This window comes from Primulina eburnea, chromosome 4, assembly GCF_022965805.1.
Source record: "Primulina eburnea isolate SZY01 chromosome 4, ASM2296580v1, whole genome shotgun sequence".
Classification (NCBI taxonomy): Eukaryota; Viridiplantae; Streptophyta; class Magnoliopsida; order Lamiales; family Gesneriaceae; genus Primulina; species Primulina eburnea.
In genome coordinates this window covers 36,749,598-36,777,441 of record NC_133104.1, presented here as the reverse complement: position 1 = coordinate 36,777,441, position 27,844 = coordinate 36,749,598, and the positions used below count along the sequence as shown (strand labels likewise).

The window sequence follows — 27,844 nt, the reverse complement described above, 5'->3', positions numbered from 1 at the left end:
TTCAATAGGGGTAGAATTAAATAATTTCCGGAAGACACGTATTATGTTTTGCTTTAAGTTGAAATAGAAATCAATAATTTAAGTAGATAACAATGGAAATAATAAGTTTGTAAATCCATATTAAGGTCAACTTTATTAAGGTAATACTAAGACTTTTAAAAACCTGCGGCGTTGGCTATTTATGGAGACTATTAGTTGGATTCATGCCTCCATCATCCGCGTTTTCTATGTATGAATCGTCAGGTTTAAATACATATGCAGGAAAAATTCAAATATGTCAAATCAGTAAAGATGCAAATGTGTCAGATAAAAGTTCAGATTTTGAGATCGAAACTTTGCTAGATCTTGAAACATTTTAGTTTAATCTACCAACCAAAATGTAAATTTGTCTGTAAAGATTATATAAAACAATATTTAAGAAGACTTAAGTTAATGATTTAGGGAATACATTGACAATATGCGAGAGATTATATCATAAGACCGTGAAGTTCGTAATAAATACATTATCACCTGCAATATAAAAACAAACAAACGAATTTGATATGATTATTAATATAAAGCAACATAATAAATCATAGATCATAAATTTATTCATTGTTAAAAACAAACCAGGTGAAGATGGGGCGAGTAGATCTAATCCATTGAATTGAGTATGTCATTTCTACAAATAAACCAGTATCCTTCAGCTTTTGAGAAAAAAACACAAAGTCAAAACCAACAAAAAATTGAACTTAAACCAACAAAAATGAAATAATAAATAATATGTTTATCCATTAGACACTAACCAAGTACTTTTTAAAAATGATTAAATAAGTATAGAAATTGTAATATCCATGCCAAAAATGGTTATTTGAGAGACGTGATAAGATATAAGATGAGAAATAAATAAACATGGATAGAGATAAAAACATGGTTAGAAAACAGGGATAGAGATATATTAATTCTTATTAAGCTAAATAGTATTAAAATGTTTTCTTGAGATTTTGAATGAAAAAAATAGCATACATGTGGAGACTTTGTTGTTGATTTGCAACGTCATTTTGGATAGAAAACATGTTATTGACATTGTTGTCTGATCTATGTTCTCCCGAACTCATGGCTTTCATGTTTCAATATTTAGATATCTGCAAGACAAATATATTCTCATTACATCAAAATCAACCTAAAGCATAAGCTAACATACTGAATGAAGAAACCATTGCCAAAACTATTTAAAGAAATTTCAAAAATCTGAAACAAAATATGATAAATTTATTGCAAGTTGTAGAGAAATAGTAGTAGAGAAACAGTTAGAGAAGCAGAAGATTAAAGTTTAAAGTTTTGTTTTTAAAAAGATGTAAAAGACATATCCAATGCAGAATCATTATAAATGGTACAAAATTCGAGTCCAAATATTAAAAAATGGTCTCGAGGTCTGGTTCACTTCTGAACGCATATCAAAGGTGACGTCTCCTAAGACAGTTCCAAGTTGTGAGCGTCGTGAAATGCAGATAATTAGATGAGAGTAAATTGACAGCACTTATCACAAATGAATCTAATAAATTCAAACAAATATATTCGTTTCCAAATTATATACTTGACTTCGACACTAAATTAAACTAAAACCACAACAAAATCTAATAAATTCAAACAAATATATTCTTTTCCTATGATTGCATTCACGAGAATTATTCGGTGTACGGACCTTCCATTTAAGTATTTGTTCACGTAATTTTGTCAATATAATACCCCATTCGTTTCCTATGATTGCAATCATTTAACATACACAAAATAAAATTAATAATTAATTTTTCACACTTTTTAATAAAAATTTGTTTATATTTTTGAAATCTATAGTCATTTTTGAATAAGTTTTAACCGTCACAGTTACCGAATCAAAAAGCACACAAACAGATGTAGAGTCGATTAAGGGGAAGAAGGGAAAATTTTGAAAGGGAAAAAATATATATATAAAAAATACACTATAATCGCGAATCAAACCCGTGTAAATCTTCACATCAAACACAATTTCCTCTTCGTGGATCCGCCATTGAATTTCATATAATTGACTGTGACGGTTCTGAAAACTCCGATTAGATTTTTTGTAGGGAGATGGTTTGGGGAAGATATTTTATCAGGAATTGATAAAAGAAAAAACTGGAAATCATTTTTTTATTTTGTGCGGTTCTTGGTTCGGGAGTGAAAGAAGAGGGTATGATGTTTTGATTTTGTGCGGCAATTGGGTTTGGGAGTGGAGAAGAGGTGGGAATCCTAAGAACGTGGTGTGAGGGAAGGGTAATATAGGAAGTTAATAAAACAGACCAAGACACCATACAGTTTTTATATGGACTTTAACTTTAATAAATAGTAAAAGATGAGTGATTTAACGCATGGTTTCAATCTGAAGTCAATGAAAATAATTTCCATTCAAAAGATAATAATGTTATGTACAAATACACTGAGGATCATCACAAGATAATTAACCTTCAAAACCATAAAACCATGGGCGACAATGACTATAAGTGCGACAGTCTATCACAATAACAAATAAGCCATCTACATTGGGCATACCCAGGGAAATATAAGTATACGTTGTATACCTCAGATATCCAGCTACAAATACATATATAGAGCATAATCCGGTACACCAGCCAATACAAATACACTAAAAAACCCACGCTCACATGGCAATACCAAATAAGAACAAATACATCAACATACACTAAAAAACCCACGCTCACACGTCCCTACTTTGGTTTCTTAATCATAAAGTTGTTGCTTCATAGATCTGTGAAATTAAGTCTTTAATGGGATTTCACTGATCCAATAATCAAGATTACACACAGGCAGAAAATTTTCTATTTCCATCCTTTGGCGGTAAAAACTCAAGAGGACAGAGCCATTCGAATCGACATTCTTGAGGTCGACATTCATGAGCTTGTATGTGTTCATTATCGTATTTACCTTATGGAACCAAAGTTCTCTTAAAATTCCTCTTTGATCGGGCAATCCTTGAGAATACTTAAATGTGTGTTTTTACATATCTTCTAGTAAATTAGTGTGTACTGCTTCATGTCTTTTTCTTGGTTGCCTTACTCTCACACATTATATGGGTGATGGCTAGATCAACTCGGATTTAGAGGGATTTCATTGCATTTAGAACAAGATTCATAGCTCCACATCTTTTCACGTTATTTAACATCACATCTTCACAGAAAAGCCCAACCCCGAAAAAAACAAAAAAAAAGATAGTATTTGTCCCTTTTTGCAACTTCTCCATTTATCCCTACAGAACCATTATGTTACAGATTTCACTTATATTTGGAATTTTTTAAAAATCTACTTCAAGGTAGTAAAAGCCAAAAAGGTTTCAATTTGCAGCAAGAAAATGCGGGGCCATAACATACAAACAGTCCAGCCATAACATACAAACATGAATAGCAGGCAAATGATCCACTCTATCAACCATTGGTCCAACAAACAAAATAAAAGAAGAGAAAAGGGAATTAGGATTGAAAGAATTACCTGATAATGCGTCGATAGCGATGTGTGGACGTGACGATGTAGGGGAAAATCGAGGGACGAACCGAATTTGCCTGAGGATGGCGATTGGCTCCTGATATGTACAGAATGGGTTTCCTCACAATTTCATTGAAGTGCCTCGTATCCTAAAAACTTACTGGCTACTTTGCACAAGAATAAAATGTAAAAAAAAATAAACAATTTTGATGTCATTGAATATATGACTATTAGCATGAATGTATGAGTATTATCACATCAAAACACATACAGTGAAGCAAATAAAACACGATTAATAATATGCCATTACACAGTGATGAGAATAAAATAAATTTCAAGATGGAAAAAATGGAACTCACCGTAGGGTGTTGCAGCCAAACCACCGCCACTATGAAGGATGCGCTGGAGTTGGGGCGGTCGAAGGCGACTACGGAGAGGATTGATGGCGTCGAGCGTCTAAACCAATTGCTCGAAGTATTGATGAAGACCTAAACGGTGTCCGAGGTGATACAGCAGTAATCAAACCAAAATGAATTTAAAGAGGGAAAAAATTGAAATCACCGTAAGCCAAACCACCGCCGCTATGGAGGAGGAACGCGAGTTGGCGTGCTGGATGGACACTAAGGAGAGGATGGCTGGAGTCGAGCGTGTCAATCAATTGCTCGAAGTATCGAGGAAGACCGTCGAAGTCATCCTGTTCAATGCCGCTTTAAGTAGGGGGAGAAAAATAAACAAAGCGTGGAGGAGGAAGCAACAACCACGATAGATTTGCGGGTGAAATCTGAGATACGGATTTGATTTGAGAGAATATGATTTTCAGTTTTCAAAGAAACCGATGTATGCTTTGGATATGATGGAAGGAGATAGGAACGTGGGGGAGAAAGTGTGAGATACGGATTTGATGGATTATTTCATCCTACCCCTGCAGGCAGTGTCTGTAGGGGTACATCCAAGGGCCAGAATTTTTTCTGGCCCAATTTTATTTTTTTTTAATTTTTTTTTTCTCTTAGAATCTCAACCACTCATATGGGGTGTGGGCACTGCCCACACACCCATAATCGAACTAACCGGATTTGATTTGAGAGAATCTGATTTTCAGTTTTCAAAGAAACTGTATGCTTTGGATATGATGGAAGGAGATAGGAACGTGGGGGAGGAAGTCAAAGGAGATGGAGGGGTATTTTTGGATAATCAAAAAACAGATCAAAGACACCAAACGATTTTTATAATGGGCTTAACTTTAATAAATAGTAAAAGATATATAGCACGTGTAGTTATTATAACACGTGATAATATTGAAATATTTATTTTAATAAAAGTTTTTTCCAACAAAACAGAATGCTATTTATATAATTTTTTTTTAAAAAAAATTTAAAACTTGATTTGCTTTTATTAGCCCTTTTGCTATCATTTCTGTACTTTTTAGTTTTAAGATGATTTTTTATGAATTTAATTAAAAAATTATGAATGATAAAATTAGGAGAATTCAGGAAAGGAACCGAACCAAACAAAACTGTTAAACCAAATCAAATCGCATAGTTTGTTTGGATCGATTTTAATGAATTATAGTTTAAAAACAAGCATACCGAAAAAAATTGATTTGATTCAAGTTTTGGATAAAAATAATCTGAACCAAATCGATTACGTTGAAAATAAGGGTGTTCAAATTTCGGATAAAATCGAAAAAAACCGAAAATCCAAACACTGAATCGAACTAAAAACCGAATTTTAAAATTCGGATATAAATGTTAAAACCGAAATTTATTTGATTCAGTTTCAGATTATATATGTCAAAAACGAACCGCGCGAAAAAACCGAAATTTCAATAAATTAATAATTTTATTTTTATTATATATTTTTGAGATGATATCAGTGAATGATGAATTATTTTGGATAATATTTAGTTGATTGTTGTTTATGTAATTCATTTAAACTTTATATTTAAATTTGTTACTAAAAAATCATGTAAAAAGATAACATATTATATTTTACAATATATTTATCTTATTAATTTAAATAATTGTATCAAAACGGAAATAACCGAACTATTTCGGTAGAAAACCGAACCGAAGAAAAATGGTTCGGATATCGGATTATATATTTGGAAAATCGAAAAAACCGAAAACCAAACCGTACCAATCGATGAACACCCCTAGTTGAAACAGAGAAATGTTATATTTGATTTTTAGTTTTTATTTAATAGCGACATCCAATAACATGATAATTTATTTATTGCAGATTTTAGATCAAATAAACATAAGAGTGAGTCTCATGTGAGACCGTCTCACGGATCTTAATCTGTGAGACGGGTCAACCCAACCCATATTCATAATAAAAGTAATACTCTTAGCATAAAAAGTGATACTTTTTCATGAATAACCCAAATAAAGGATCCGTCTCACAGATACGACCCGTGAGACCGTCTCACACAAGTTTTTGCCTAAACATAATCACATTGATAAAAGTTTATGTTTTTATAAAATTGCAAAATTTTGGAACCTCCATAATTATTTTAATTTATGATATTTTACTTATAATCATTTAATTGCACAATGAAATAAAATATCTACTCGACTTTCTTTCAAATGTCAATTATTTATTTTTTATTACAATATATAATGAACTGAGTTAACGTGAAATTCAAAATTGAAAATTAATAATTCAATTAGACCAAACCGAAACCAACAATATTTTTGTTCCTGATTATAAAAAAATGTTTCATTTTGTTTGAAATTTTGTAAAGCAATATATTATGGCTTGGTTCGAATTATTATCTGGAACCGAACTAAAATGTAGTCGAACAACTCAGCCCAAATAAAAATATTAAATAAATCAAAAAAATTAGTAAACTGGCAACCGTTGTTTCAACACAATTATGAATACGTGGAATTTCAATACATTTTCTCCTTTACATGAAAAAGCTTGGATTCAAAAGTATTTTACTAATTTTAACTTAGACTGAATCATAGTAATTATATATTTTAAAAAGTAAAAAGGCTAGATTTTTCATTTTTTTATTACTCCTTTTTAATTTAAATAATAATATTATAACATGCATTATATGATACTCAATAAATTACATTATATCGGTAAATTTTTTTAAAAAAATCATGATGTATAATTATTTAATAATAATCACTATTCAAAAATATATATAATAGTCAAAATAATAATGATAATCAGAAAAAATATGTTATCCATAGATTTTATTTTTTTCAATACATAGTATATTGTTTACAGGAAAAAATAATCAATTTTTAAGAATCAAGTGTTTTTTTTTTATCATGTAGTAAAATAATTACATGTATCATATTCACATGAAAAAATAGCAAGTTCTGGAATAACTTTTTATTAATATTAAATTGGAAAAAACAAAAACAAATGAGGGAAAAAATGTATGGAAATATATATATATATATTTATATATATATAAATCAAACGAAAAAGCATTATTTACTAGAACTTTAATAGGATGTAATTATATTAAAAGGTTAATATGAGTCATAAAAAGTATCATTAGTCACGGTATGAACTAAATACGTAAAATAGAGTGTGGTTAACAAATTGGAATATAAATAACACTATCTTAAAAATAGAGCATCTCGAGTCAATGATGAAATATTTTAAAATATGATAAAACAGTTATTTTTAGTAACAATGAATTAAGATGATGGTCGAACATCGTTAAATAAGACATGAAAATGAGCGACATTTGAAAAAAGACATGAAGCATATGGCAATTTCATAGGCCTATCAAATAAATGCAAAAGAGAGGTCATTCTCAAAATATAAATATATATATATATATATATATATATATATATATATATATATATATAGCAAGAGCCAATTGTTACCGGATAATAGTATAAAATTCATGTTCTGCACTAAATACTGTATTTCTCAAAGTAAGCTGCACAATATAAGCCTACAGCAAACACAGGTTATACAAATGCTAGCACTGTGCCTTCAAAGGCTTCTCAATTAAAAGTACATTTGGTTTATACGTTTCAGAGGTACAGGGAGGTACCGACTTAATCAACCTCGATTCACTGGCCTTTGGACGTAGGATTTGTTGGGATCCTCCGTCTTGAGCTTTGGAGGTCGAAGCTCTCCTTTCTTAACCTATACAAGCACGGAAACAAAATTTTCTGTAGTCATGTTCTTTTGTATTTCTTCTTGGTATGACAAAATGGAAGTACATATATATCTCACCTTCTTCCCACCCTTCATAAAGTCCCTCCAGCTAGAAACCTGACAATAAAATGAAACGAAGCCAGAAACCAAATAAATACACTGGCATCAGAGATATCAAAGGATTGTATGTCAAGTCCAATGAGATGTAGGAGGTTCACTATACAAGATTTTTTAATATCCTATTTGTTCCTAAGCAAATAAAAAGAGATTCTTTAACCAGAAAGAATTGGGTTCTGAGGTAGGATACGTATGCAGAAGTTTTCACAACTCAATCATAAATGATGGAATCATAAAAGATTTTACCTTCTTGAACTATGTTTGTAACTCATTAGAGGCCCAGGTAACAAAGAGAGGAGGACAAGGCTAAGCGGAGCAAAAAAAGGAGGGGGGTGTGGGGGGAGGTTTGCGTCTTTTGGCATTAGTTTCAGCGGTTATATTATATAATACATTCCTTTCGATTTTCTACTTCATAAAAAGGAAGAATTAGGACCTCAATTTTTAGTATTAACTCCATCCGCTTTCCAAAGTATGGTAACCCCCAAATATGATACAGCCAAATAAGGAACCCCATAAAACAAAATCACATCTCTGAGTATGCAATCAGAATATAAGTAATCAAACACAGCCAAAAAACAATAGAGTTACATTATATAGTATAAAAAACCAAGTTAATGATTCACAGTTATGTTAAATGATACACGTAAGAAATACCAACCCGCTGCTCTCTTGTTCCTTCCCACTGCTCCTCATGTTCACGCTTCCGTTTCCAGATCTCCTTTGTTTCTTCTTCATCTTTCTTTAATCTGCCTTCCTCCTCTGATATCTACAAGTTTCAAAGAAAGCATGATGTTGAATAAGCAATTATTATAATTAGAACACAAGCAGTGATGCAGCATACCCTCATCTGCATCTTCCTTCTCCTCCATTCTTGATCTGTCAAAACTTCTCGAACCTTCAATTTTAGCTGCTGCTGGAATTCCTCTGATCGTTCGTACTCCTGCTCATATTTTCCCTGCATCATCATTTAAAAACGGAAAGAAAAATCATTTGCTTGTCATCGAAAAAATCACTAGAAGAAAGGTCTATCACATAGTGTGTGAGGCATATTTTGATTAGGGATGGCAACTTTCCCCACGGCTTTGGGGACCCGCGGGGAAAAACCGAAACGGAGATGGGGATCCCCGATTTTTTCGGGTTCGGGAATTCGGGACGGGTATGGGATTACTATCCCCATCCCCGAAATCCCCGAAAATAATAATATTATTTTATTATTGATATTATTTTCGGGACGGGTTCGGGGATTTCGGGGCGGGTATGGGATTTAATAATATAATAATAATATTATTTTTTAACATATTAATAATCTCATTATTATTAATATTGATATTGATATTAATATTAATATTATCTCTAATAATAATAGATAATAATAAAAATAATATCAATAATAAAATAATAGTATTATTAATATTAATAATATAATAATATTATTATTTTTTAAAATATTAATAATCTCATTATTATTAATATTGAGACTGATATTAATATTAATATTATCTCTAATAATAATAGATAATAATAACTTTTGATTTGAGAAAATCTCCGAATTCATTATCGTCTTGTCATATTAATATTTTTGAAACGGGGATGGGGACGGGGATGTGAAGTTGATCCCCGAAGTTTCGGGTTTGGGGATTCCCTGAACCCGAAAAAGCGAGATGGGGCGGAGATGGGGGTGAGGATGGAATTCGGGGATGGGGATGGTAATGGCAAACCCGCCCCCGTCCCGGCCCATTGCCATTGCTAATTTTGATTCTTCTGCATACACAGAAACTCAGTGGGATTATGCAAGTATCACATCCTGTGGAAAGACATGATTCGTTTCCTTGATATGTGGGCTGACTTAGTGTATAACTATAGATTAGGATACCTAGAAAAATCCTCGACCAAGGGGATCTAGTTTGATAACACAAAAATCCCTTGTTTAAAGGGATCTATTTTGATACTTAATAACGATTGATCAAGGGAATCTGATTTTTGTTTATTTCTATATTTTGTAGCTAGAATTTTCTATAGATTCAGTTCCGTTGTAAAGCAAAAGTATCCATGAATAATTTGTTTTCTGTAATTATTTAGCTCTCTTCCACAACTTCTAGAAATGAGACAGTATCTAACCTAACTCACCTCTTACATCTCGGACTGATGTACCCACAACCACTGACCAAAAACTACCATAATCTTGAGGAAAGGAACCTAGAGTGCATCAAGACATCACTATACCCTTTGTCTCATTTCGTAGCCCGTCAAAAATTCTCACCAACCCATAAGAATTTTCTCCCAACTCTAAGGGGGGTGTATTCAACGTGGGAAATTTATTGACTTTTAATGACTTTTGTAGATTTTAAAAATCTAGAGGTATCCAATTACTCTATAGAAGTCTTGTGGTATTCAAAATAGACTTTCATGGAGTTTTAAAAAGTCAAGTGGTATTCAACATTGACTTTTATAAACTCTATAAAAGTCTACAGGTATTCAAATTTTCCATGGACTTTTAATAACTCCATGGAATTCATTGACATACAAACATTAAAGCCTAAGGTACAACTACAAATTGTAAAAAATTGTATTTGGTTCACCCCAAAGATTTGAATGGATTTTTTAAACTTCTAACTCTCTCTCTGTCGCTTCACATCACATATCTTCATATCTTCTCTCCTCTCATCTATTTCTATTACTCTCTCAAATTTTCGAAATGTATCTCTATATATATTTTCATCTTTCTTTTTCAAATTTTTCATTTTTTGGCTGATTGTTCATTTAATAATTTTTTATTTTAATAACACGGGGAAATTTTGAATTATAGAATTGATTTTGTGATTTTTAATTTATGATTTATACAAATTAATGTAATATTCAATAATAATAAAAGATGATCAAAAAAATGTTGCTTAATTCTTAATAATTGAATAGTTTCGTAACAACAATGATTTTTTAAATTCATTTTCGTATTTTTAATTAATATGTAAGCTATGATATTTTTATACAAAATTATATTCACACAATAATAAATAATATTATTTTTACATTTATATCATCAATTTAAAAATAAGATTACATGTTAATCAATTGATGTATTTTAAAAAATTTACAAACATGCATATAAACCCACATATATATACACGTAAGGATTAAACGATTTAACTTTTAAATAAATAAATTTATTTATTAATATAAATATTAAAAATAATTTCAAATTGAATATGTTATATATGTCAATTAATTATTGGTTCAAAGAAATTAATAAAAAATCACATATTATAGTTAAGTACAAAATTTATAAAATTCTATAAAAAAAATCTACAAAAGTCTATAAAAATCTTGCAAAAATGTCTACATAAATCCACATAAATCTGTTTATAAATCTGTGAGATTCCATAAAAGTCAATAAAAATTTATCAAATCCATAAAAGTCTATCATTTAAAAAAATCATTAAAAGTCATCAAAACTCTGAATTGAATACACCCCACTAAGGCTGTGTTAACTTTGGAGCTATAAAATATGTACGGATAAGTTATTCTGTGATTATAAAAATAATATTTTTGATTTGATTTATCAAGATTGAGATATGATTAACAAATGAATTGCAGTCTTACCATCTAATCATTATAATTATAATTATACTTGATTTATGTAATAAGACTGATATTTTAGTTGTTAATAAAAAACACATTAAGTTTTCACAGGTCGACCATTATCAGTGTTCTAAATGAGTGGCCGCCTAGGCGGTAGGCAGTCTTTATAGACTGTCCAAGGCTATCCGACGAGCGAGACAGGCGAGCAGGCGACAAAGGTTGGCGAGCAGGTGGCAGAGATTGTCAATGATTTTAAAATCCTAGGCAATTGTCAAAATCAAATAATTTTAAAAACCAGTCAAAGTCAATCAAAAATACTTTAAATATAACAAAAACACCTCTCACTTTCTTTTTATTTGCTTTTGGTTTCAAGTATCATCGACCATCAGCCACCACCTATCTCAAACCGCCTCTAGGCGACGACGCCATCAACCACCACCTTAATTATCTTGTTAGTTTGCATTTACATATTTATATGCAATTTGTCTAGATTGTAATATATTGTATGAATTTTTTTATACATAAAACATTATTTAATTAGATATATTACACAAAAAATGATGATTATTTGTAATTACATTACATGATTATATATAATTATTATAAAAATTACTAAAAAAATTCAACCGCCCATGCGGTGCCCAGGTGGCTGAGGCACATTGACAATTATAAATTTAGATATTTACGATTGAATCAACTTAATCATCCACCTTGGAAACTTTTATGTGTTGAATAGAAGATTAAAAAGTGAATGATAGATTAGTATCAAGAGATCCGAGAGATAGCTTGTTTTCTTTTTTATTTGTTATAGACTTTCAAATGGTATATTTGAATTTTATGAGAAATCTTCTTCAACATAGATGTAGATAGTTAACCCAACTTTAGAATAAGATTAATAATCAAATATTGTACAGTACAATTTAGTGGGCCCAAGGATTTGATATAGATATTTAATTTAAACCAAGCATGGGATGGGGCTATATTATTTATCCCATCCCATATTTATCATACCAACTAAACACCACCTAAATGAAATCACTATTCCCAACACTTTATCCGACTCATTATCTAAAGAGGAATGGAAGAAAGATTGAGGGTTGAGATGGATGCATTGGAAAGGAGAACACATTTCTCCATGGGAACGAGAAAAAGAAATTTACATTAGCATTCCCATAGGATTTAGTGGAGCTGACAGAAGTATGCGAATTGAATAAGGCTTTGTACAACTTAAAGAAACTCCAAGTGTGTGGTTCGAAAGATTTACCAAAGTAATGCTGGCTACTGGTCATGTGCAAATTTGAGGTCACACTTTCTTCACCAAGCACTTGAGCTTAAGGGGAATCACGGACTTGATAATCTATGTGAATGATATTATGATGATACGAAAGAAAAGAAGCATTAAATAGTGCCTGCCAAGGAATTCAAAGTAAAGGATTAGGAAAGATTAAGTACTTTCTAAGTATTGATTTTGCTTACTTGAAATAGGGAATCTCCAGCACTCAGCAAAAATTTATTAACCAATCTTCTAAGAGAAACCGGCACGACAACAAGCAAACCAGTTGCAACGCCAATCAAGAACCACACACTCGGAGAAGCGGTTGAACAAAGAGCACTGGACAAAAATATACTCAAGACTAGTAGTGAAGCTCACCCACCTTGCAGACACACGACTAGACAAAGCATACTCTGTTCATGTCGTTAGTTAAATTATGCATGTTCCTAAGGAGATTCACCTACAGGTCATCTGCAGAGTACTCCACTACTTGAAATCTCACCCAGTAAAGGGGATGATGTTTAAGAGGGATTCTAAACTCATTCTTGAAGCCTACACCGATGCGTATTATGCAGTGTAGTTATATGTAATAGAATATATGCTGAAGAAGATGAATTCTTATTCACTTAATGAACCGAGAAGTACAACCTATACTTATAGTCTTATACAAATCAAATCTGTGGATAACAACTTAATCTAATATATCCAAAGTATAAAACATAAAAACAGTAGATGGATGTTTATCTAATCTAATAATTCAAATGCCCATCCTAATCAAATTTTCGGATATTCAACATGCAGGAAATCCTGTAGACCGAAGATAAATCTCAACCGACCATCATGGAGCAATAAGAAACAGAATGTGGTAGACCGGTGAAGTGCAGAAGCAAACTTTATGGCAATGGCATAAAGAGACTGAATTGTTATAGGGGAAGATTATCCTAGAAAACCTTAGATTCTGAATGTTAAAAGGAGGGGACCCATGAGACTTCACTGTGACAATAACTAAGCCATCAGAGTTGCACATATTCCAGACTTGCAGTGCAAATTATCAAACAAAACACAAGGAGAAGCTGGATAGCGGCCTGAGTTACAAGCGATATGTTTCCACATGAGGCCAATTAGCAGACGTTCTCATTATGCGTAGGAAAATCAAATTATTAAGCGAATTTGATACATAGGAAAATCCCTTGACTGAGGAGATATGATTTTTTATTCGTTCTATTTTTTGTTGCTGGGATTCCCATAAATTCAGTTCCCTTGTACAAAAATGCATCAAAGAAAAATTTTATTTTCTGTTATTATTTTTCTTTATCTTTAATATTTAAGAATAATAAAATTATTCTTCTCCACACACCCATAAAAAGAATAAATATTGGATTTTAAAATAAATAGGCATAAGATGCATGGTGACAAGTTGAAAAGGATTTACCTAAAAAAATTATGAAGGTTAGCATACTGTTTCTATACGTGTATAGCAAGTAACTTGATATGTGTCGTTTTACGTAGTTTTATTGCATTAGTTTGTGTGTGTTTTGCATTGTGCATACGTTTATTTCAATCACATTCTGTTCATTTTAGAGTAAACATTTGCATTATATCATATCTCACTCGGGCATGACGAATTTGCAGGAAAAGTGGCCGGAAAACCAAAAAATGGAGCAAAGTGTCAAACACCCGCTGAGGCAGGAGATACCGGTTCGCTACTTCACCATCATTTTAGTTGTTTCGGTACCCTCCCCTTTGTGTTTGTTCCGTGTTTGATTGCGGTCTATAACCTATTTTACTTGAGGGCAAGCAAAAGGTTAGTATGAGGGGGTTGATATGTGTTGTTTTTACGTGTTTTATTGCATTAGTCTGTGTGTGTTTTGCATTGTGCATACGTTTATTTCAATCACATTCTGTTCATTTTAGAGTAAACATTTGCATTATATCATATCTCACTCGGGCATGACGAATTTGCAGGAAAAGTGGCCGGAAAACCAAAAAATGGAGCAAAGTGTACAAAAAAGGAGGCAACGGACAGAATGAGCGGCGCCCGAGCGGTAATTTTCTACCGCCCAGGCGCGAAAGGTGATCAAGTCCACAACTCGACAGAAAGGTCGGCGCTCGGGCGGTAACTTTCTACCGCCCGAGCGCGAGAGATGCTTTACAAAGGACAAGCTACAGAAGAGTCGGTGCTCGAGCGGTAGTTTTCTACCGCCCGAGCGCGAATGCCGCACACCTCAAGGAAGTTTACAGAAGGTGTGGCGCTCCGAGCGGTACTTTTCTACCGCCCGAGCGCCACCTAATTTTGGCAAGATTTTGCATTCGATTTTTTTCCTTATTTCGGAGGATGGCTGATAGGGGTGGACGGTTTTTTTTGGACGGGGGGACCTATTCAGACTGGATTCTTCAGCCGTCAAGAGTTTTGGAGAGCACGGGGCGCTTGGATTGAAGATTCGACATTTTCCGGGCACCGTTCTTCGCGTTTTTCGTCACTTCTAGTATTTCTACCTTAGTTTTTATCTTTTAAACATTGTTTTGCTTAGTTGAATTATGAATTCTAGTAGCTAAACTTTAATATTTGTTGGGATTTAAGGGGATCCTACCCCGAACCTTGATTTGAATTAATTTATATTTCGATTGTGCGTTATTCTTGATTTTACTACTGTTTTACAGTGTCATTAAAGCGTAACTAACTTTAACGACGTTTTCATATCACGAGTGAGTTCGAGAGAATAACGAGTGATAGGATCGAGTAGTATAATCCGCGGATCTACAATTTACATAGATATATGAAATTGGATACGTGCCGATAGTCATAGTCCTTAGGGTCGAAAACTAGAGGATTTCATAGATCGAAATGTGATTTGCTCTTGATAAATAATTAAAGACATTTAATTACTTCATTGAGTAGAAATAGTTTGACATAGCTCGAGAGAGTGTGTTCAATAGATTAGGAAATCCTGTCGGAAGCGTAGATCACGATCGAACGAATTAATAAATAAACGAGGGGTAGGTGAACCGAGATTCCCAACAAATCCTTTTCTCATTGAATTTTAACTCAACATTTTAGATTAAATTCTCATTCATTACTAGTTGAATCATTTTAATTGCATATTTATTTGAGTATAGTAGGAATAATCACACAACTCAATTTTCGTTGCTAAATGTTAAATAACTGAAAATAATAATTGTTAAGCACAGTCTTCAGTGGAACGATACTCGTACTCTTGTACACTATATTATAACTTGACATCGTGCACTTGCGATTAATTTTGAGCATACAAAATCATATTTTTATTGGGGATTTTACTGTGCAAGTTTTGCTCGATCAAGTTTTTGGCGCCGTTATCGGGGACTGTTAATCTACAATTTTATTTTTAGTTATTTTCTTTAGCATTCTTTTATTTCTCTTCGGCTAACACTCCATATTTTATTACAGATATTTCTTCCAGTGCATGCCAAAGTCACTTGACGTGGAGCTTGAGTTTGATCCTGAAATTGAAAGAACTTTCCGAAGGCGGAGACAACAACAAAGACTTAAAGAACTGATGGAAAGACACGAGCAAGAACGTGGAGAGGAACAGCATGACAATAGACAAGTTGAGATACCACGTCGCATACCAATGCTAGAGTATGCCCAACCTTCCTTGGACGGTGCACGCCCTAGCATTGTGAGACCTATCGTGCGGGCAAATCACTTTGAAATCAAGCCAGCCATAATCCAGATGATTCAGAACACAGTCCAATTTGGAGGAACTGCAATGGATGACCCAAACACGCACATCGCAGATTTTCTTGAAATTTGCGATACTTTTAAATTCAATGGAGTTTCTGATGATGTTGTCAGGTTGCGTTTGTTTCCTTTCTCTTTATGTGATAAAGCTAAAGCATGGTTAAATTGTTTGCCTATAGGGTCGATCACTACATGGGAGGACATGGCGAAAGCATTTCTCATCAAATACTTCCCTCCCTCCAAGACCATGAAGCTGCGGGCACACATACAATCCTGGGTGGAGGCAACATCCCAACTTCTCATGGGGCGGTCAAAACAGTCAGAATAGATCGCAAGGAGGACAACAATATGGGAAATCCGATCCTCCTAGAGAAGAAAAAGTCCAACTTGGAGCAAATGATGTCTAAGTTTATTTCATCCACTGAAACTAGACTTCAAAACCAAGATGCATCGATAAAGGGGCTCGAGAATTAAATTGGACAGTTGGCCAAGATGATAGCAAGTAGAGAGCCGGGCACCTTGCCAAGTAATACCGAGACTAATCTAAAAGAGCAAGTGAAGGCCATTGAGTTGAAGAGTGGGAAAATTCTGGAGTCAAAGGGAAAGGAAAAAATTCAAATACCGGATGAACCGACTGAGACATCCAAAGGTGAGTCTTCTAACTCAACACCAGCACCCACTGCACAACCTAAAATTGTTATACCTCCTCCTTTTCCTGCTGCATTGAAAAAAGCAAAACTAGATGCACAATTCGGTAAGTTTCTCGAGGTGTTTAAAAAATTGCATATCAATATTCCCTTCGCCGATGCTTTAATGCAAATGCCTAGTTATGCTAAATTCTTGAAGGACATATTCGCTAATAAAAGGAAGTTGGAGGATCACATGACAGTTAACTTGACTGAAAATTGCTCCGCTTTGGTGCAAAGCAAAATCCCACCGAAACTAAAAGACCCAGGGAGTTTCTCTATTCTTTGCATGATTGGTGATGTTGTTTTTCACAAAGCTTTGTATGATCTTGGTGCAAATATTAATCTTATGCCTTTATCTATGTTTAGGAAACATGGGTTGGGAGAGCCTAAGCCGACGAGGATGTCCTTGCAACTGGCTGACAGATCTGTCAAGTATCCCCGCGGAGTGATTGAGGATGTGCTAGTGAAAGTGGATAAGTTTATTTTTCATGATGATTTCGTGGTGCTAGACATGGAGGAGGATATGGAGATGCCCTTGATTTTGGGGAGGCCGTTCCTTGCAACTGGCAAGGCACTGATTGATGTGCAAGAAGGGAATTTGAGATTGAGAGTGGGCGAGGAAGAGATTACTTTTGATGTTTTTAATGCACTTAAGCACACACTGTATTCTAATAGTTGTTATAGAATTGATGCCTTTGTGTCTAACTATGTGCAGGATGCGTTGAGAGATCCTTTGGAGGCTGCTATCACTACTGAATTGGGAGAAGAGGATTTGGACGACGAAAAAGCTGAAATAGTGGCATACTTCAATGACAACCATCCATGGAGAAGGCCGATGAGGATGAAACTGGAAGATCTAGGAGAGCGCAGAGATTTGATCCCTCCAAAGTCGAGCATCGAGGAGCCACCTGTGAGGCCCGGGGCCGAAGAGGGCGGGGGGTGATCGCCGGTGCCATCAGTTGCACGGACAATGAGCGGCTCCTGGCAGGCTTCTAGGTGGAGGGAACATGAATGAACCGATCCCACACGGGAATGAGAGGGATCCGAGACTGTTCAATGTAATGGACTGTACAGTTGAAGATGGCTTAAAAGATTTGATTGGTACTCCTCATATCACGAAGGTGCGTCTTCTTTTCGGTAGCTCATCACATAAGAACTCCAAAGTTAAACGTGCTTGACTTGGGAAATTTTGGGATGGGTGACCTCCTGGGAAGTTTCTCAGGGTGCGTGTGAGTGAGGACATAAGCACGCTGGAAAGACCAGTCTTGATACAGTGAGGACAGTCGTCGAATCTGGGGCGTTACACCACCGACGCTTGAACTTAAACCCTTACCTCCACACTTAAAGTACGTATTCCTAGGTGAGAATAACATGTTGTCTGTCATTATTTCTGGTGCTTTGACAGATGCTATGGAGGACAAATTGCTGCAAGTTCTCAAAGAGCACAAAAGGATATTCGCTTGGAAGATGGCAGACATCAAGGGAATCAGTCCATCGATATGCATGCATAAAATCTTGATGGAAGAAAAGTACTCACCTCTCGTGCAACCTCAAAGACGACTAAATCCAAAGATGCAAGAGGTAGTGAAAGCTGAAACTATTAAGCTTCTCGATTCAGGTATTATCTACCCTATTTCTGATAGTGCTTGGGTAAGTCCGGTTCAATGTGTGCCTAAGAAAGGTGGGATTACGGTGATCACCAATGAAAAGAATGAACTTATTCCCACGAGAACTGTTACGGGGTGGAGAGTGTGTATTGACTATAGGAAGTTGAATGATGCCACCCGTAAGGACCATTTTCCCCTTCCCTTTATTGATCAAATGTTGGAGAGATTAGCGGGGCATGAATTTTATTGTTTTCTAGATGGGTATTCGGGGTATAATCAAATCACAATTGCACCTGAGGACCAGAGAAAAACCACTTTCACTTGTCCTTATGGCACGTTTGCTTTTCGCCGAATGCCTTTTGGTCTTTGTAATGCACCTGCTACATTTCAGCGCTGTATGACTGTTATATTCCATGATATGATTGAAACCCTTCTTGAAATATTTATGGATGATTTTTCTATCTTTGGTGCAACGTTTGATGAGTGCTTGCAGAATTTGAGATCCGTGTTGAGAAGATGCGAGGAGACGAACTTGGTGCTCAATTGGGAAAAGTGCCATTTCATGGTACAAGAGGGAATTGTTTTAGGGCACAAGGTTTCGGAGCAAGGAATTGAGGTGGACAAAGCAAAAATTGAAGTCATAAAGAACCTACCACCACCATCTTCAATAAAGGGAGTTAGAAGTTTTCTAGGCCACGCCGGTTTCTATCGGTGGTTTATCAAAGATTTTTCTAAAGTTGCCAAACCTCTATCCTCTCTACTTATGAAAGATATGCCCTTTGATTTTAATTCTAACTGTTTGCAGGCATACGAGGATTTAAAGGAGCGCTTGGTGACGGCTCCTGTCTTGGTGGCACCGGATTGGAATCTGCCCTTCGAGATCATGTGCGATGCCAGTGATGCTGCGGTTGGTGCTGTCCTCGGCCAAAGACGGAACAAGGTATTCCACACTATATACTATACAAGTAAGACTCTAGATGAAGCACAATTAAATTATGCCACCACTGAAAAAGAGTTACTTGCAGTAGTGTTTGCACTGATAAATTTCATGCATATCTTGTTTTGTCAAAAGTCATTATTTACACAGACCACTCTGCACTGAAATATTTGCTTGCTAAAAAAGATGCAAAGCCACGCTTACTTCGGTGGATCTTACTGTTACAAGAGTTTGATTTGGAAATAAAAGATAAGAAAGGTGTTGAGAATGTGGTGGCGGATCATTTATCTAGACTAGAGCTTGTTAGTAATGAATGCGTAGATCAAGCTATTAATGATTGGTTTCCTGACGAGCAACTATTTGAGATGAAACATTGTCCATGGTATGCAAATTTCGCTAACTTTCTTGTCACAGGCACACCTCCACCAAACCTATCGTTTCACCAACGAAAGAAATTCTTTTCTGACGTGAAATACTATTTTTGGGAGGAACCGTTTTTGTTTAAAATTTGTGCAGATTCCATGATAAGACGGTGTGTTGCGCCACTGCCATGACCGTGAGGTAGGTGGTCATTTCGGACCAACAAGGACGGCATCCAAGGTACTTGAATGTGGCTTTTATTGGCCAACTCTCTTTAAAGATGCTCGTTCTTATATGCTACATTGTGATAAATGCCAGCGGTCAGGTAACATCTCTAACCGTCATGAAATGCCTTTAAATAATATCATTGAATGTGAGGTTTTTGATGTGTGGGGAATAGACTTCATGGGACCGTTTCCCAGTTCTTTCACGAAAAAATACATCTTGGTTGCGGTTGATTATGTGTCTAAGTGGGTAGAGGCGGAAGCGTATGCCACTAATGATGCTCAAGTGGTCCTAAAATTTTTAAAGAAAAACATTTTTAACCGATTTGGAACACCACGAGCAATCATTAGTGATGGTGGCACGCATTTTTGCAACAAACTATTTGAAAAACTTTTGAGCAAATATGGTGTCACACATAAAATCTCTACCCCCTATCACCCCCAGACGAGTGGGCAAGTGGAGGTGTCTAACCGAGAGATAAAGCGAATTTTGGAGAAAGTGGTAGGTGTCAGTAGGAAGGATTGGTCGGTGAGATTAGATGATGCTCTTTGGGCATATAGGACTGCTTTTAAAACACCTATAGGCACTACACCGTATAGGCTTTTGTTTGGTAAAGCATGTCATCTACCTGTAGAGTTAGAGCATCGCGCATACTGGGCCACAAAAGCACTGAACTTTAATTTTACTGATGCAGGTGAACAGCGTTTGCTTCAACTAGATCAGTTGGAGGAATTCCGAAATCTGGCCTATGATCTAGCACTGTCATACAAAGAAAAGACAAAGAAGGCTCATGATAAGCGGATCATCGAAAGAGAATTTAAAGAGGGTGAAAGTGTCCTACTCTACAACTCCCGGTTGCGACTGTTTCCCGGAAAATTGAAGTTACGATGGTCTGGTCCATTCGTGGTTTCCAAAGTTTATCCATCGGGAGCTGTAGAATTGAAAGATGGGAAGGATGGGACATTCACGGTCAATGCCCAGCGCCTGAAGCACTACATGGGTGGCACAGTTGAGCCACAACTTGGAATCACCCGGTTCCAAGACATGCCGAACTGAGACCGGCCGACAGTCTAGCTCTCGACGATAAATTGAGAACTTACTTTTCTTTCCCTTCTCTTGCATTTAATTTAATTTTTTTTCTTCGTGTCAGCATATTTTATTTTATTTACTGTTGTTTTATTTAAAAAAAAAAAAAGAAGAAGTGTAATTTTCCCGAGAACTCGGCGCTCGGGCAGTAGTTTTCTACCGCTCGAGCGCGCCCGAAGCATCAAAAAGTTCCCGAGAGGTTGGCGCTCGAGCGGTAACTTTATACCACCCGAGCGCGAGCGCATACCTTTGAAAAAAAATTCCAGAGAGGTTCGCGCTCGAGCGCTAACTTTCTACCGCTCGAGCGCGACTACTTTTAAGTCGCGAAATCCCTTTCCTCTTTCTTCATTCTGCACGAAATTTCCCCAACTTCCCTCTCCAAATCCCTAACTACCCTCATTTTGTTCTTTCAATTTTGTGGTGCAGGCTTTCAATATCCATTCTATTCTCCGGCAACAAGGCGAATCCCTCCGTAAGAAGCAAGAATAACCCTCTCCGGTCACCCACCATCTCCATCTTCAAACTCTATGGCTCCCAAGAAGCAAAAAGGTAACCCCGGCTCCTCTTCCTCCTCCTCATTTGATAGAACACGTTTTGTAAGTGCGGCGGCTAGGGAGAGATATGATCATGCTAAAATACATAGAAATCCCATAGCCGAGAGGGGATTTCGTCGCACTCTTGAAGATAGATACATGCCACCTATTGTGGAATTAGAAAGAAGGGGATGGGACAAATTTAGCGAGCAACCTAAGGCGGCTGTGGTGTCGGTGGTCAGGGAATTCTACGCCAATGCCGTTGAACGAACTGATAGTAGGGCATTTGTGAGAGGAAAACTTGTGCCGTTTGATTCGGCCACGATTAACGCCCTCTTGGAAACGGCCGAGGTCGATAACTCTAATTTCCAGGCATTGGTGGTTAATCCCGACTACAACCTGATTATCGAAACTCTGTGCCACCCGGGTGCGATGTGGAAACCATTAGGGTGGATCCCCGAGCTGTTTTGATGAGAAATACTTGAGAGCTGATATTGCCTTATGGTATTTGTTTGTGGCCCGACGGATGATGCCAGTCTCGCACTAAAAGCGAGGTGCAAAAGGAGCGTGCGGTGTTACTTTTTGCGTTGCACCGAGGAGACGACATCGATGTAGGGAAAACTCATAGATTCGCAAATCACACTGAGTGCCCACAACAGCCACATAGATCTTTTCTTCCCGACCATCATTTCCGAATTATGTGCACGGGCCGGGGTGAACTTTCGGGACGACGAGGAGTGGCTTCAACCGATGAAGCCAATTTGTCAGGAGGATGAACAGAGAAAAAGAGCGAAACGACGGGCGGACTTCCCCACTCGGGCGGAGGAAGCCGGTGGATCAAGCACTACCGTCCCACGCCGCCTCCCACCACAACCCCGCAGGCGAACTCAGAATGATAAGATGGATGAAAATCTCGCCTTCCAAGCGCATCAGAGTCAGCTCAACTCCTACGTCACGGACCATCTATCTCACATTGACTCCATGATGCGCTACTTTGCTTGTGCACGGGGGCGTTGACCCGTCAACCATTCCACCGACTCCGCTACCTCCTCCCTCATTCCAGTTCCAGTATGATTATTTTCAGCAGGGGGACGCTGCCGGAGTGCCACCACCCGAGCACGACGACGACGACGAGTCTTGACCAGGGAGTTTACTGTTTCCCCTTCTTCGCACTTTTATTTCTTTACCGCTTTCTGTTTTCTTTCTTATCGTTGTTTCAGTCTAGCATGCTTATTAGCTTTCATGTTTCTTAGTCTGCCTTTGTGTTTGCATTTCTGTGTTTTGCGTCTTTTGTGCAATGGGGACATTGCACACGTCTAGTATGAGGGGGTCGTCGCACGCCTTCTTATTTGTTTACGTTCGTAAGTGTCCTGCATGAGTGTCAGTAATGGTGAAACTAGTAAATTGGTAGCCGATGATGATTGTGGGATGAATGAACTGCATTCTACTTAGTCTTATCACTCGTTATAAATACCCCAGTGAATTGAAAATTTCCATATGCATACATTGTGGGTGTTATGAGTAGTGTTAACGACAGTCGAGTTTAAGAATCTATGGGAGAAACTGGAAAAACATGAGATGCAAATTGAACTTGAGTGAATTTTTGTTGACAGTCGTGACCGACCAGTGATATGAAATAGAGTAGATCACTTGAGCCCACCGGAATAACTTTTGTCCCAATTGTGCATAATACCTCAAGAGTTACCCCTAAGCCAAAAAAAAAAAACAAACGTTCCATATACTCAAAACCTAGGGAGTACACTTGAGAAAATTGTGCACTAAAAAAAAAAAAAAATTTAATAGAGTTGTGAATGAAAAAAGGGGATGTAAGGTGTGGGGGAGCCAAAAAGAGATGAAATCATATCCCAAAGCTAAATAGATGGAGATGTAAGGCGTTGAGAATGTCAGATAAAAATTCTGACAAGTGCATAATGAAAATGATCAGTGTACGTCCCATCTTTTTGAGCCATTTGAAACCTCATGATATTGACTCCCTAAAGTCCTGTTGTACAACCTTGAAATTTTGTCACTTTGTGTTTACTTGTTGGTCACGACTAGAAACAGAACTCAGGATAGGGAAACTTGCATTGAACTGTTGATTTGGTAGACTCGCATGATTTGCGAATAAAACTATCTGAAGCACGAGCTAGTGAGACCCACAGCACACACACAACCACACTTTCTGGTCAAATCAAAATGTTATAAGGTGCTTTAAAAGGGGTATTGATGAATGTTGGGATTTGGCAAAGGGGATGTGGTTCAAACACCCGCTGAGGCAGGAGATACCGGTTCGCTACTTCACCATCATTTCAGTTGTTTCGGTACCCTCCCCTTTGTGTTTGTTCCGTGTTTGATTGCGGTCTATAACCTATTTTACTTGAGGGCAAGCAAAAGTTAGTATGAGAGGGTTGATATGTGTCGTTTTTACGTGTTTTATTGCATTAGTCTGTGTGTGTTTTGCATTGTGCATACGTTTATTTCAATCACATTCTGTTCATTTTAGAGTAAACATTTGCATTATATCATATCTCACTCGGGCATGACGAATTTGAAGGAAAAGTGGCCGGAAAACCAAAAAATGGAGCAAAGTGTACAAAAGAGGAGGCAACGGACAGAATGAGCGGCGCCCGGGCGGTAATTTTCTACCGCCCGGGTGCGAAAGGTGATCAAGTCCACAACTCGACAGAAAGGTCGGCGCTCGGGCGGTAACTTTCTACCGCCCGAGCGCGAGAGATGCTTTACAAAGGCCAAGCTACAGAAGAGTCGGCGCTCGAGCGGTAGTTTTCTACCGCCCGAGCGCGAATGCCGCACACCTCAAGGAAGTTTACAGAAGGTGTGGCGCTCGAGCGGTACTTTTCTACCGCCCGAGCGCCACCTAATTTTGGCAAGATTTTGCATTCGATTCTTTTCCTTATTTCGGAGGATGGATGATAGGGGTGGACGGTTTTTTTGGACGGGGGACCTATTCAGACTGGATTCTTCAGCCGTCAAGAGTTTTGGAGAGCACGGGGCGCTTGGATTGAAGATTCGACATTTTCCGGGCACCGTTCTTCGCGTTTTTCGTCACTTCTAGTATTTCTACCTTAGTTTTTATCTTTTAAACATTGTTTTGCTTAGTTGAATTATGAATTCTAGTAGCTAAACTTTAATATTTGTTGGGATTTAAGGGGATCCTACCCCGAACCTTGATTTGAATTAATTTATATTTCGATTGTGCGTTATTCTTGATTTTACTACTGTTTTACTGTGTCATTAAAGCGTAGCTAACTTTAACGATGTTTTCATATCACGAGTGAGTTCGAGAGAATAACGAGTGATAGGATCGAGTAGTATAATCCGCGGATCTACAATTTACATAGATATATGAAATTGGATACGTGCGGATAGTCATAGTCCTTAGGGTCGAAAACTAGGGGATTTCATAGATCGAAATGTGATTTGCTCTTGATAAATAATTAAAGACATTTAATTACTTCATTGAGTAGAATTAGTTTGGCATAGCTCGAGAGAGTGTGTTCAATAGATTAGGAAATCCTGTCGGAAGCGTAGATCACGATCGAACGAATTAATAAATAAACGAGGGGTAGGTGAACCGAGATTCCCAACAAATCCTTTTCTCATTGAATTTTAACTCAACATTTTAGATTAAATTTTCATTCATTACTTGTTGAATCATTTTAATTACATATTTATTTGAGTATAGTAGGAATAATCACACAACTCAATTTTCGTTGCTAAATGTTAAATAACTGAAAATAATAATTGTTAAGCACAGTCTTCAGTGGAACGATACTCGTACTCTTGTACACTATATTATAACTTGACATCGTGCACTTGCGATTAATTTTGAGCATACAAAATCATATTTTTATTGGGGATTTTACTGTGCAAGTTTTGCTCGATCATAACTTATGCTGATCAACAATCTCTATGTTAGAAACCAGTAAAAATATCAATATTGGAGCAAATCAACCTTACCTCATCCACTAATGACTTTAACTTGGAAGCAGTGTCCTTTTTCAGCTGCTTTTTTCTCTTTGCTCTAAGTTCTTCTGCATTACATATTCAGAAGAGAGCAGCATTACAGATTAATCAGCACAACATAGTATTTATTACCACAAACATAAATAGCAACAGAGACGCTCTATTGGTGTATGGATAACTTCATCCAGACTTGACTTGAAGGACATTTGGGTGAGGATATCGAACTTCAAACAGGAACATGTAATCAGTTATGAAATGAACAAAGTTGAAAAAAAACGCTCGAGAAACAATGGCCTTTTTTATTAATACATAAGGAAAATAAACACTTTCATAGTTTCTTCAAGTAGAGTACGAATGGGAAGCATGATCAAACAGGAGATCACTTGATTACTACAAGAAAGAACTGCTGCGACTAGAGAACTTCAGTAATGTTGAGTATTGTCACACGATTAAATAATTAAGGTCATGGACGGACTGTTAAAGCTTGCTTCGCTCGCCTGCTTTTCTATTTATCATTTTATGCCATAGGCATTTTTCATTTGCTTTTACAGGGGGTGGGCATCACTGGTACAGTGGCACTAGATCTCCTTGTTGAAAGTAAATGAATAATTCACATTTTAAAACATTAATACGAGTGGCGTTCCACTCATAAAGCTGAATATCAAGCTACAAGCAGTTATATAATCTTTAATTTACTCATTTTACTAAAAAGTAGTAATTTTAGTACCACCTCTTCCACAAACAAGTAAGCTTAACCACTAACCTTTTGCAGCATTAACTTGGTTCAAAAGATAATCCCTTTCCTGAGAGTCGTTAAGTAGTTGTTGAGCTTTAGCTAAAGCTGTAAGGTAGATAAAACAATGTCAACAAATTAACTAACAAATTGAATTTTCCATTAACAAACAAAATTAAATTCACGACAACAAATTCATCTCAAAGTGTGTAGAAGTGTACAAGACTGCCTTAGCAAATTACACAGTAGCTTAGGGTTATTTACCTGCAAATGCCTCCTTTGCTTGTGGATGTTTGCATTTATCAGGATGGACTAGCAAAGATAACTGTTAAGATGATAAAGTTATGTCAAACACTTGTATGATACCCAAAAATACCAGATAATCAACATTGAACAGATGGCTTAATAGCTTGAGATTGTGAAAGAAATAACCTTACGGTATTGCCTTTTCACATCATCTAAAGATGAATCAAATGGGAGGTTAAGATATTCAAATGCATTTAACTTGAAGCATGAAAGGATCCTACAGAAACCAAGAAGTTAGAGAACATGTCATCAGCAGAAGTGTAATAATACTTTACAGTGTAAAATAGCTAGCTTTAGTCATGAGAGGAGGTAACAAAAAATAGGAATAAGAAAAAAAAATAAAAAGAAGAAGAAGAGATCAAAGAATTTTAACTAAGAAGAAACCAGATACTTAACAAATATTTTATATCCAAAGCGGGCTCTCAGTCGAGTCTGCTATTTATATTTTGTAATAGTCCATTTAGTACTCTTAAACTATATTATCGCACGCCAACACTACACAGATGGTCGATTAGAAGCCTGAATTCTAATGATATTTTAGCTTCAAAAGTAGTATGAAATTTGAATCAGCAACATCTAATTATATCCGATCAAACCTTAATCCACGACAAAGTCCAAAATAACTGTCATTGAGCTGACATTCAAATATCCACGGAATTTTTCATCGAAGTTTATCTTCCGCTCCTCGCATTTCATTTCAATACTAATCTAAAAGCACATACATGCCCGAACTACAAAGCAATATACCAAATATTATCGTATTCAAATGCAATAGGTAATCCTTAAGCATGTTTTCTTCATCGGTCTGAGGAATTTTTTTTTACCAAAGGCAAACAAAACAATGAAACGAAGTAAAATAAATCATTTTGAAGCTAAATACATTCATAATAATTATGGGAACCTTTTAACTTCATTGTCGCGCTCAACCTCGCTGACTTCTGAAAAGAATTGTTTAAGCAGCAGTTCTTCGTCGGCGGCCGGAGCAGCGGCGGCGGCGTCACCCATCGCGATTTGCCCCCGAGTGAGTTCTCCGTTCTGATTGCGATGTGGAACGTAATAGTC

General features: G+C 36.2%; 1 protein-coding gene and 1 long non-coding RNA gene across 3 annotated transcripts; both read right to left on the bottom strand.

Moving 5' to 3' along the window:
- Positions 1–101: 101 nt before the first annotated feature.
- On the bottom strand, positions 102–4,395 carry LOC140829836 (uncharacterized). Of its 2 annotated transcripts, none has more exons than XR_012117557.1 (5): positions 3,858–4,395; positions 3,505–3,595; positions 1,006–1,124; positions 610–686; positions 102–510 (listed from the first exon to the last, which is right to left on the bottom strand). It is a non-coding gene; the product is annotated as an uncharacterized lncRNA (long non-coding RNA). The 2 variants fall into 2 exon arrangements; XR_012117558.1 differs by having other exon boundaries at positions 610–661.
- Positions 4,396–7,325: 2,930 nt separating this feature from the next.
- LOC140831052 (J domain-containing protein spf31-like) lies at positions 7,326–27,844 on the bottom strand. Its single transcript, XM_073194764.1, has 9 exons — positions 27,684–27,844; positions 26,909–26,999; positions 26,741–26,801; positions 26,507–26,584; positions 25,738–25,811; positions 8,594–8,707; positions 8,411–8,518; positions 7,714–7,752; positions 7,326–7,623 (listed from the first exon to the last, which is right to left on the bottom strand). The coding sequence occupies exons 1-9, from the start codon at positions 27,785–27,787 to the stop codon at positions 7,537–7,539; spliced, it is 756 nt and encodes a 251-aa protein (XP_073050865.1). The 5' UTR covers positions 27,788–27,844; the 3' UTR covers positions 7,326–7,536.